The sequence below is a fragment of the Marmota monax genome, unplaced genomic scaffold (genome assembly GCF_021218885.2).
Source record: "Marmota monax isolate L192 unplaced genomic scaffold, Marmota_monax_Labrador192_F-V1.1 WCK01_AAM20220418_F8-fsc00251, whole genome shotgun sequence".
Classification (NCBI taxonomy): Eukaryota; Metazoa; Chordata; class Mammalia; order Rodentia; family Sciuridae; genus Marmota; species Marmota monax.
This window is the reverse complement of record NW_026694546.1, coordinates 1,549,470-1,561,899: the sequence shown is the minus strand read 5'-3', so window position 1 is coordinate 1,561,899 and position 12,430 is coordinate 1,549,470. Positions and strand designations below refer to the sequence as shown.

The 12,430-nt window shown below is 41.8% G+C and overlaps 1 protein-coding gene and 1 pseudogene across 2 annotated transcripts in view; one reads left to right on the top strand and one right to left on the bottom strand.

Moving 5' to 3' along the window:
• The window catches only part of Pmp22 (peripheral myelin protein 22), a 34,138-nt gene extending 27,823 nt beyond the window's left edge, over nucleotides 1–6,315 (top strand). For both annotated transcript variants that reach the window (XM_058571586.1, XM_046420719.2), the window contains exon 5: nucleotides 4,980–6,315. In XM_058571586.1, coding sequence (XP_058427569.1) covers nucleotides 4,980–5,143 — 164 coding nt within the window. In that variant the 3' untranslated portion in view covers nucleotides 5,144–6,315. The remainder of the gene's footprint in view (nucleotides 1–4,979) is intronic.
• A 3,109-nt stretch (nucleotides 6,316–9,424) lies between these two features.
• LOC124076646 (germ cell-less protein-like 1) lies at nucleotides 9,425–11,929 on the bottom strand (annotated as a pseudogene).
• Between the last annotated feature and the right edge of the window lie 501 nt (nucleotides 11,930–12,430).

The following is a 12,430-nucleotide window of genomic DNA, read 5'->3' as shown; positions in this document are numbered from 1 at the left end:
GGTGAAGCAGGAGGGATCACAAGGTCAACTTAGCTAAACTGTGTATCAAAATAAAATATAAAAAAGGCTGGGGATGTTGCTCAGTGGCAGACCCCTTAGTCCAATCCCCAGTACTGGAAGGAAAAAAGAAAATAGTAACAGGAGAGAAAATTAGGGGTAGGATAGCTGGAGTTAAGAACTAGTGCAAACTTGGAAAATGATGGCTTGAAATCAAGGAAGAAGTCAGAAAAGCTAAAACAATCAGGGAGAGAAGAGGAGGAGGAGAAGGAGAGAGAAAGAGAACAAAAGGAATGAGGGAGGGAAGGAGGAAAGAAGAATGTAGTCCTATGATCACGGGAGACAAAATCTAAGAGCACGCCTACCACAATCTGTAGATTCCACGCAGAGCAGATGACTCTTCAGAGCACTGAGGCATTTTAAGTGGAAACTCCTAGGATCTCTGCTGAGTTTCCCAAGAGACTGGTTTATGTGCATAGCTTCCCTTTGAAGGGCCCACTGTGATCTTTATGGACACTACACTCGCTCTTGCAGGAGAGGCAGATGGCAGGTGGGTGGGCTCCTTGGGCTGGTTTCTGTTTAGGAGACCTCTCTGCCTTCTTCTAGATGACAGCTCTTGTGGGGTTAGCGGTCTCCCTGGTTTTCCACATCATCACCTCTCTAGTTCACACTGAGCCACAAGCCTCACATTTAAGAACTATCTTCCTGGATTCCATATTTCTTAGGTGTCTGCTTTCTGAAGGCATACCAAAAGGCAGCTCCCTCCAATTCAGTGCTTTTCAATCAAAGCTGCACATTGGAATCAGCTGGGGGTACTTTAACAACAAAAAAAAAAAGACAAAGAAACAAATAAACAACACCAATGCATATCCTTGGAGACTTTCATTTAATAGCTCTGGGGTGTGGCCATTCCCTGAGTGACTCAGATGTGCCCCCAGGTTTGAGAACTATTGGTATAGCCATTGAACTGTGCGGTCTTCTAGGACATCTTCCCACAGACAGTTAATCTCATTCATAAGCTATAGATTCTTCTAAATCCTTTTTTTTTTTTAAGAGAGGGAGTGTCCTGATCCTATATGTGGATTTTGTAGTCTTTCTTCTTTTCAGAACCTATAGTCACCTATTCCTAGATAGTAATTATCCTTGCCTTTGCTCTGTTGGGTTGGATTACATGAGATGGTGAAAAAAAAAATCAAGAAATTCATATAAGATACAGGACCTAGAGAGAAAAAAAAAAATCTGCTTGTTTTGAGTCATTTGACTACTTTAGATCCACGAACTAGCACCACACAGGGCACATAGAAGCCCCTGAGTAACAATTTGTTTGATGATTGGATAACTGTGTTCCTATGGCAGAATCTGACTCAGATTAAATGTGTAATCACTATGATTAAGAAAAACGAAGAAGATGGCAGAACTCGACTCTGGAGCGAGTCTCACCTTTTCCATCTATTTTGTTTCTTTTGTTGTAGACAGATTGATAGAACATTGAGCATTTGGACTGGGATGTGGCTCAGTGATAGAGCATCATCACACCAATACCAGGTGGTCTTATCTTTCTTAGCCAACTTCACTCTAGTTTCTGTAGCTGCCTCTGCAGGAGTCATCAAAATATACTGTAAAGTATTTATACTGTAAAGTCTTTAATGTAAGGTCACTCCATTATATTCCATATTGAATATTCCGTCCTTGAAATTGTATTCCTTGGGCTTCCAAAATATTCCTTTGTTCCCACCTGCCTTTGCTTATGCACTGGGTGGTCCTGCTCAACTCTTCTCTCTCCCTCAACCCAGATTCAGTCCACTCCTGAGTGAAGCCATTGCATCATCCCCCATAGGTACTGCACCCCTCTAGGTACTTTTCTCTTTACTCATGAACAGCATGGCAAATATGCAAAAGCTTCCTCAATGTACCTTCTGGCCATCTGCCTTGTCCCTGCCCCACACCCATTTTTGCATTGCCGCTAGAACATTCTTTCTAAGACATGCATCTGATCATATTTCTCCTGTGCTGAGTGCTCCTGCAGGGTTTCCCTGAACATGCCACTGAGGCCCTCAGTGAGCTCTCCAGCCTCCCTAACATGGGATACTGGTATCCTCATCTGCTGATAGTTTCTGTCTTCTCAGACTCACTCTTGGTAAATAGTGGAATTCTGCCTAGAATTCCCTTCCCACCTCTCTTCACCTGGCCACCTCTTATACATCCTTTAGGGCTAACACAATTACCATCTCCTCCTGAGGCTCCTCCAGTGCCCCAGTGGGGACTCCATGCCCACCTGTACTCAGAGGGCATCTGACACATTTCTCTCCTTCTAAAATTATATCATAAGTATGTATGGATATATCTGTCTTCTGAACAGACACCCCTAAAGTAAGGGCCTCACCTCATTTATCTTGATGTTCTTAGCATCTAGGACAGTGCCTGCATACAGTAGGCACTCGTTACACATTTACTGAACCCAGGGGAATGGAAATGCTAAGGAAGTATGGAGAATTACTTTAGTTGTTTTCTCCATATCCATCTCCATGGTGGCTTCTTTCCAAAGGCTCTGTGCTCTGAAGGGACTTGAGACCTTCCTTCTCTTCCAAAGGACTTAATAGAGAATGTTCAAGTGGCTGTTGCAGAGCCAGCCAGCCATAAACAGGTAGAAACTCTTATGAGCTGAATGCCCAGTACTTTTATGCTATTTGAATAGGATCTTTGTCCTGCCACATAAAGCTGCCCTGTGTCCCCAGACTTGGGACCCTCCTAAGGAGTCCCAGTCACTGCCAAAGCATAGGTAGCTCATCTGTGACACCTCTTTTGTCCCTGGGGACCTTGATGACACATCTCCACCTACTGGTTGCTGGAAAAGCAGGGAGTCACATCACTTATTAGGAGGAATGTATGGCTCAGGGGATGACTATTGTCTGACATTAATTACCCAGGGTTGCAGACTGAGGGTACCCAGCCAGAGTCCATGTTTTATTCCGTTTTTGTTTCAGAACACTCATCTATTGTTAACGGGCAGAGAGCCTTGAAATAGGAATATATCCTCTAAAACATCAATCTCCTCCTAACAGTGCTAACTGTGTATTTTCATTTTGGCTTTGAAAGTGTCTAAGCTTATTGCTTATTGAAATTGAGCTTAGATTCACTCCTTCCTATTAGGGTGAAGGGTGAAAACTGGATCATCTAGTTAGTTGCTACACTTGGGCGTCCTGCCTCTCTCTGTCCCTCTTGTTCAAGGACAGAACCTGATATTTTTCTCTGCCAGTGATTTCGATCCACAGCTAATCCATGTGGCTACCAAGCACTTTTTCATGCCAGTGGCTGGTGAAACTCCCCGTGCAGAAGCCCTACGCACAAGATAAGCAATTTCCTTGCTCTTTTGCTCTCTGTTAACACCTTGTTCTCTTCGGTGGGCAAGCTTTCCTCCTTATAGCACTGTTTTTGTTAGGTAAGTCACATGTAGCTTAAGAGACAACTTCCATGTTTCTTTTTTCCCCTGGTGCTGGGGATCAAACCCAGGGCCTTGTGCATACGAGGCAAGTGCTCTACTAGTGACAAACCTCCCTAGCCGTCATCATTTCTTGAACACAAAGATGAACACTTTGTAGTGGTGGGCCAGGGATCATTAGAGCAAAATAATTGAGGATCTTGGACCTTAACACAAATCAAAACTGCTCTTTTCCTTGACTAGCAATCCACCAGCTATAGTTCCCATCTGACATATATCTTTGCAATTTCCTGAACTTTCTGTACATAGCAGGCAGCCCTGGACCCAATCCCACGATAGTTTTTAAGACTATTGTGTGGCTTTCCTTCTGGGGGTCAATTTGTGTGGGCATTTTTTCCCCCCCTCTGAACTGCAGAACAGCAATCTTATCAGGATGGTTAATGTGACACAGTCCCACTTCTGCACTTTGTTTAAACAAAGTTGCAGTGTCCAGTAAGATGGTAGCCCAAATAGCAGTGAGGTTAGATGTAGGTGGTCTGGGGCCTTGGGAGCTTTGGAACCACATGAATTCCACACGAATACTGGATTTATAATAGAGTCACTCAGAGCTTCTCAAAGACCCTGTTTTCAGGAGGAAACAGTTCAGCCTTTGTGCGGCTCCAGGCTGGGGCGTTGATGTCACCAGACCCCCTCCCTGCAGAGGGATGCTGCCTGTCATGTGGGCATGGACCACTGGGTTTGATCCTGATTGCTACCCAGGGCCAGAGGTGGAGGCTTTCTTCCCATACCAAAGAACTACATTGGCAGGTCAAGGAGGGCTGGCCTGACTTACCTTTTAAAAAGGGCCTGACTGGCCCTTTTATCTGTGTTTGGGCTACAGGCCCAATCTTGGGGCCACCAAGTGGAATGGAGCTGGTCCTTGATAATCTTCTCCCTTTGTAACATTGCTTCTCACCTGTATTGTCTTCTCCTTCCTCATTTCCTCCTCACCTCCTTTTCTTCTTCTCCTATGCTTAGCAGTGCCCATAGCCATCACCAGCTTACTTTCATGGGGAATCCCTGCTAAGGAGACTATGTAGACCCCAGAGGTCTGAAGAAAATTAGTGCCTTTGTCATGCCATGACACCAGTCATGGTACCATGTCATTTCCCTTCCATGGGCTTCAGGTCACGCCGCTGTAGGGTGATTCACAGATTTCCGGGAACCTCCAGGCCATTCACCCTTGGAAAGGGACATATAGGTTTCTCTTGCAACCCTCATGTTCACTTGTGGCCTGGGAGTTGACAACGGTCAAAGAAAAAAAGAAATGGGATAGAAAATATGCAGAGGACATTCATGACCTCAGTAGCCTGGATTGGAACCAGAGAATAAGTCTGTTTTGCTCTTTCCCATCTCATCCAGCTGCCTCCTCTGGATTCTGAACCTGGAAGCAGATTCCTTCCAGAGTTAGAAATGGTCTCCCTGCACAGGGTTGGGGGGTGGTGGTGGAGAGGGGGTTGTCCCAGCATGAACTCTCCTTCACCTGCCTGTCCCTCTTTCCCAGGTCTGTGCGTGATGAGTGCGGCGGCCATCTACACGGTGAGGCACTACGAGTGGCATCTGAACTCTGACTACTCCTATGGCTTTGCCTACATCCTGGCCTGGGTGGCCTTCCCGCTGGCTTTTCTCAGCGGAGTCGTCTATGTGATCTTGCGGAAACGCGAATGATGTGCCCTGACGGTCCGTCTGAGGCTCTGAGCGTACACAGGGAAGGGAGGAAGGAAACCAGAAAACAGGAAAAAATAAAAAATAAAATAAAATAAATAAAAAGCTAGCCAAAAGAACCCAAACTCAAGCCAAACCAACAGAAAACAGTTGAGGGGGGCGGGGATTGCTGTTGATCAAAGATGTATATAATATCTATGGTTTATAAAACCTATTTATAACACTTTTTACATATATGTACATAGTATTGTTTGCTTTTTATGTTGACCATCAGCCTCGTGTTGAACCTTAAAGTAGCTAAGGAACTTTACACCCTAACCGTATAATTGAGCGCAGTATTTTTGTTGTTGGTTTTCAATCTTTTGTTTTGCCCAGAAATCAAGTAATTCGCATCTGGCCCCTTCCCTTTCATCTGAAAGAAGATACCTCCCTCCCACTCCACCTCACAGAAAACCAAAGTGTGGGGCTTGAACCCCAAATGCCCCCAAGCCCTTATATTGTGGGTGTCCCAGTGCATTTAACAGAAACATTCACTGCCTAAACCTCTGTGTGAAGCTCTAAGCATGCACAGACCAAACGCCCCAGACCGGAACCCTTGGCCAAAATACGGCCTGTGGCTTTAGAATACTTGCCCTTGCAGGTGGAGTACCTTGGTGGCCCACATAAATGAGAAATCAGTGACAACAGACCTGTGAAATGGTGCTATGGATTTACCATTCCTTATGATCACTAATCATCTAAACGACTCACTGGAAATTCAATTAACAATTTTATGACATAAAATAGAAATGGAGACCTGAAAAATTCTGTGTAATATAAATGGTTTATAACCGCTTTTGTACCTAGCTAGGTTGCTGGTATTACTATAATTAATAAATCTTAAAAGTCTTCATCACTCCCACATTTTTTTCTTACGGTCAGAGCATCAGGACAAATGTCTAGACCTTTGGGACTTTGAATTCCCAGGGCTTGGCTGGGTCTAGAGTGTTCTATGCCTCCAAGGACTGTCTGGCAATGATTCGTATTGGCCACCAACTGTAGATGTATATACGGTGCCCTTCTGATGCTAAGACTCCAGACCTTTATTATTTTTTTTTTTTGCTTTGCTTTTTCTGATTTTATACCAACTGTGTGGACTAAGAAGCATTAAAATAAACATCAGAGTAACTCACTGATCTCTCTTGGTTTTTGTGGGGCCTATGTATGGGGACAAGATACACGTCAGGGTGGGGTAAAGAGCTTCAAGGTTGAGATGGTGTCTGGGGTTGTAGTGTGGTGTTAAGGACCAGGATCACAGCTGTCCTACAGGCTAAGGGAAGCACATGATGCCTTCAGATGTCTGTGCAAATGTCTGCTAATTGAAGAGCTGGGAATTGTAGCTGAGACGAAGGCTGTAAATGGTCTGGAATTCCATTTTATTAAGCCCTCTTTCTGGGGGAAAGGAGGAAGGAAACCAGAAAACAGGAAAAAAATACACAGAGGCGTAAAATGAACTGGCCCAATATATCAGTGCTCAGATCCCTAATGTTGAGGTATGATACAGTGAAAGGTCTGAATTATGGCCACCTGGGGCCAGACTTCTGGATTAAAACATTCGTCAGTGCCAACTGAGCTCCTAACACCATCCTGAGACAGGGAAAAGGCAACCACGTCATCTGGCTCCAGGTTTTGGGGCTGTATCTCACAATTTTTATTTGTCAACTTTTATTGTCCTAACAGGTAGCCCAGGGAGCACAGGCCTGTAATCCCAGCCAATCCTGGGGCTGAGGCAGGAGGATCAAAAGATTAACGCCAGCCTCAGCAATTTAGTGAGGCTCTGAGCAACTTAGCAAGATCCTGTCTCAAACTAAAGCAAAAAAATCCTCCACATCTCTCCACTCGGGTAACCCTGTTGCACTTTTAAGAAGTAATTTGCAAATAGGAATATAGCATTCTAACATCTCTACAGAGAATAAAATCTGAAGCCTATTTCCTACCTCATATTGACTTACCAAAGGCCAACTGGTCATAAAACATAATTTCTTAAAGAAAAAAAAAAAACAATGTCCAATACATATGCATCCATGTAAATACTTTAAAAAATTTATACAAAAATGATCATACTGCTCACACCGTTCTACATATTTTCTGATAAAAATTGGAAATCATTCTCTATTAACATATACCTTATTCTTTTTTAATGAACCCTCAACTCATTCTTTTAAAATTCTATAGAATATTTTACTATATAGCTACACAAATCTTTACTTACCAGCTCCCAGTGATAGACACTTTGGTTGTGTCCTGTTTTATATTACTATCCAAAATGTTTCAATGAACACCCTTATAAATGAATATTGGTGAATTTTTGAAGTATGTCCAAGTATTACATTCCTGCTAAGGTTGTTGCCAAGACAAAAGGATTTTTTTTATTTATTTAGTAGATACTGACAGCTTAGTCTCCAGAAAAACTGCATCAACTTCACGTTCTATTTAGACCTGACTTTCTGCATGTAACTCTTGGGGTCCACCAAGAAAAAGGAGTGTTCAAATAAAAACACTTGAGTAGAAATAACTTATCTGTGACCAGTGCTCTGATATGATCTCACATCCTGAGACAGTTTCATCACCCTGGGAACCTGTCTACTATAGCCTAGTCTAAGTGTGGTCTAGTTTCTGATAGGCAGCAAACAATCTATTATGGCGAATATCACCAAGGAACTGGCATTTAGTACTCTAACTGTGGGTAATGACATTTTTACTCTGTAATAAATACCATTACCCACAGCTAAAGTGCTAAATGCCATTATGCATCATTTTCCTTTTACCAAATCGGCATTTATTATTTGTACAGATACATAAAAATGATTCCCATGTTTAAAAATATAAAGTACACATTAACCACTAAAGTACTTACTCTTGAAAGAAAATGAACATTAGCTATTTTCAAAACACCAATAAACGCAAGAAGCCAACCTATGTAAATCACGACGAGTGTACATTTCGTTTTTGACAAAAATAAGTTCTATTTTTACCTTAATGCTATTATCAGCTTCTATGTTAGATCCTCCAACCTTATTTACATTTTCTATGAAATTTCTGTTGGTACGTATAACTCAAAGACATTTAATTCAGAGGTTAAAGTCATGAGCTTAAGTATGAAACAGGATTCCCAACGAAAATTTGAACATAAATAATTGTAAACATCAGAGATGATTAAAACTTTTAAAACTGTAATATCTGGAACATAAATGATTCATAACCTAACAATAAAGTTTTACAGAATGTCAAGGACAAAACAATATAAGGCAAAATAGTATACTCGGAGTCAAACTGATTTTCCCCTCTTGAGTTAATTTGAAGGTCTGAAGTGTTTTTTTTTTTTTGTTGTTGTTGTTATTGTTAAAAATTCTAGGAAAGCTAAATTATATTTTAAAAAAGAATCATGAAAATACTTATTTTTTAAAAAAAACATTCCTACGCTTTATCTCCTCAAACCACAAAAATTGTATTTCATAATTAAACACATGTAGAGATTGGAAAGGGATTAGACTATATGGAGGAATCAAAATGAGCAGTTGAAAAAAATTAGCTTTAAAGTCAAAGAGTATTTGTAATTGGCCATGCAAATTATTTCGTTAGCATTGTTTTAGCAAAATAAAAATAAGTCTATAGATGGATAAATGAAGTTCACCAACATTAAGCAGCATCAATTTTAAGCTAAAAATTAAATCTATATTTGGCAGCAAAGAGATGAAATTTACCCACAGCAATTCTCTACTAATGCTTAATTAAAAGCATAGGTGACATCTTTATAACACTCTTGTTTTGTCAGATACTTTCTTGGCTTTAAAATGCTTTTTCACGTATGCACAGAAATATAACAAGGCTAGGAACTATACTCTGTATTTTCTGTACAAGACATAGGGCTTTTGATATTGCCACCTTAGGAGTGAATATCAGTAGGGCCGTTAAGTTAAAGCTGGCCTAAAAAGTTTTCTAAATGCTACTGTTTCTAACTGATTAGGATCCTCGGGTTTTTATTTATTTATTTATTTATTTATTTATTTATTTATTTATTTATTTATTTAAATTTTCCTGGGTAATGATTAGTTTCAGTTCTTTTTTCTGGCGATATATAAGAGAACTTACTGCGGATATATAAAGGGAGCATCAGAAGCCTGCTGTCCAAGTTCATTACCAGTTGCTCTGGATCCTTTTCAAGTGTTAAGTATTTGAAAATCGGTTGCTCTACTACATATTAGTTTCCCACTACTATCAAAAGAAGCCAAACACAATCTCACTTCACTGTCTTTTCTGCCAGAAGCATAGAAGCCACTGATGTTTACACACAGAAGATGGTTATTCTGAAGGTTCTAGAGAATCTCATTCAACAACCCTTGCAGAAGCCAGATCACTGGTAATACACAGCAACCTTAGAAGTCTGAACACGGATGCAAATGGCTTTCCTTTCTCAGTTTCAAGGAAGTTAGTGCCTTCAGATATTTTCTCTGCTGGGAAAACCAGACATCTGTTTCTGTCAAAAGCTGTTTTAAAGATATGTTCCAAGAAGGCTTGTTTTAGAGCTATATGTACATCCACGTCTACTGGCATCCCAAGTAAGTTTGATGAACCAATGAGCTGTTTCATGATGTTGATACCCAGCTCTTTAAAAACTTTAACATTCTGTTGAGTCATCAAATTGTTTAGAAGATTTTCACGGCACTTTTTCTTTATAGAATCTTATCCATAAGTCCCTGCTGATGTGTAATAGCCACGATTTTCACATTAATTGCTTCCTTCATTGTCTCACCACAATGCTGTGTTAAACCATCCAACTGCAGCATACAAGCTGCTTCCAAAATGGGAATAACTCAACCGGGCTTTCTTAAGACATCCTCCCTACATAGTAATCCAAAGGCAACCTTCAGTGCTTCTATATCAATATTCTGCTCAGGAATCTCCAAGTTCAATCATATTCAGTGGATTCTTTCCCAGGACCACTGAACATACTAGAAAAGTAGCTCAATTGACACATATTTTGTGTAAGTTCCAGTCCTGGAACACAGATCACCGTTTTCACCATTCAAAAATAATGTTTGATAAATATATTTGGATGTGCTGTTTTATTTTCACCTCGAAGGATATGGAGAAGCCCCTGCCGCCTGTCATCTTCCTCTTATCCTCATCTGTCCGAAGTGACAGAGGCAAAAGGCCCTTCTGCTCTGCTTTCTGCTGGGCTTAGGCTGGCCGCGTGTGGCACACCACTGGGATGCACAGGGAGCCCATGGGACATGGCTCCCTGATACTTTGTGGAACAGGCTTCAAGAATCCCAGAAGAGAGGGCTTCCTATCATGGCCCGTCTATACCCAGGCTCCTCCCAGCCCAGGCGCCTACACCACCACTTTCTCACTAGCAGCCCCAACCCCTCACACTACAAGCTTCCATCCTGGGTCCTGCCCCGATGAGGGCAGGGCCACCTGCTCCCCCTCCCCCACCCTGCTTTCATAACAAAGCCAGGCTGTTGGGTGCTTAGGCTCCTGGCAATGGTTCTGTAATGTATTGTGTAGTCATCTCTGAGTCTGTTTTCTGTTGCAAAAACAAAATACCGGAGGCTACATATTTCAAAGAAAAGAGATGTATTTTAGTTTACAGTTTGGGAAGCTGAAAGTCCAAGATCAGGTGGCCCAGAAGGGCTGGTAAGGGTCTCCTTGGTTGCTTCACATCGTGGTGGAGAAGCAGAAAGGGAAATGGTCACATGTAGAAGGGGCCAAATGTGTGAGGTGAACTTGTGTAATAACCTACTCTCTTTAGAGCGAACTTAAATCTTTGAGACAGACCAGCATTGATCTCTCCTGAGCGTAGCATCCCCAATAACAACCACTTCCCACTAGGCCCTACCACATGTAGCTTTGCCTCCCCAACAGGGCCTCCCCAACAGGGCCATTCAAACCATAGCAGGTTCTCCAGTTTTCTCAGCTATTTACTGAGCTACATATTTGCAATATTTGCCCTGAGCAGAACCTGGCACCAGATTAGTCATCCAGGGCTGCTCTCTCCTTCACCACTGGCTCTAAATTAATTGGGGAACAAAAAGAGGCCAGAGAGAATATCCTGCATTACAGATGAACATCCACCCATCCATGGCCCAGTGAAACTGGTGAAAACTTGAAAAAACAAACAACTAAACAAACACACACACACACACACACACACAAACAGAGGAAAAAAAGAAAAAGACTATTTAAATCCTCAGATAACATTCCTAAGGACAAAATAGCAACAATTCACAATTGCTAAACTATGGAACCAACCTAGATACCCTTCAACAGATGAATGGATAAAGAAAATGCAGTACGTATTCACAATGGATTATTACTCTGCCTTAAAGAATGAAATTATGGCATTTATAGGTAAATGGATGGAGCAGGAGAATATCTTGTTAAGTGAAATAAGCCAATCCCCCTAAACCAAAGGCTGAATGTTTTCTCTGATTCATAAGGGGTTGGGGTAGGAAGAATGAAAGAACTTTGGTTTGGGCAGAGGGGAGTGAGGGGAAGGGAGGGGGCATGAGGGTGGGAAGGATGGTGGAATGAGACGGACATTATTATCTTATATACATGTGTGACTACAACACCGGTATGACTCTGCAGCCAGAGGAATGAGAAGTTGTGCTCCATTTATGTCCAATGTGTCAAAATGCATTCTACTGTCATGCATAATTAATTGGAACAAACTAAAAAATAAAAATAAAATTTTAAAAAAAGGACTCACAGCAAATACCACCGGCACAACAAGTACTCACCCATAATCCCAGCCACTCAGGAGGCAGAGGTAGAGGATTGCAAGTTCAAAAGCCAGCCTCAGCAACTTAGTGAGACCCTAAGCAACCTAGTGAGATCCTATCTCAAAAATAAAATACATAAAAGGCTGAGGATGTGGCTCAGTGCTCTTGGGTACAGTCCCTGGTACCTAGATAAATAAATACACAAAATAAAATAAATAAAACCAGCAAACACAGAAACAACTGTGCCAGAACACCTGTGAAATTTGGTACTATTTGAATCAAGATTACTCTCCTTCTTTCCTCTCAGTTCAGTGTGATAGAAACTCTATCCAGCCGTTCCAGCCAGTGACCCAGGGCTCCCTATCCCCAGCTCCTAGCCAAAGGGCTTTCTTCCCAGGGAAAGCTGGACTCAGCATTTTTCATTCTGCCCTTACATACCTATTGCTGAGGCTAAGCCCCAGATGAGTGCAATTGAGAAGTGGCCACTTCCTTTTTCTGTCTAAACCCCATTTTTGGAATGGAG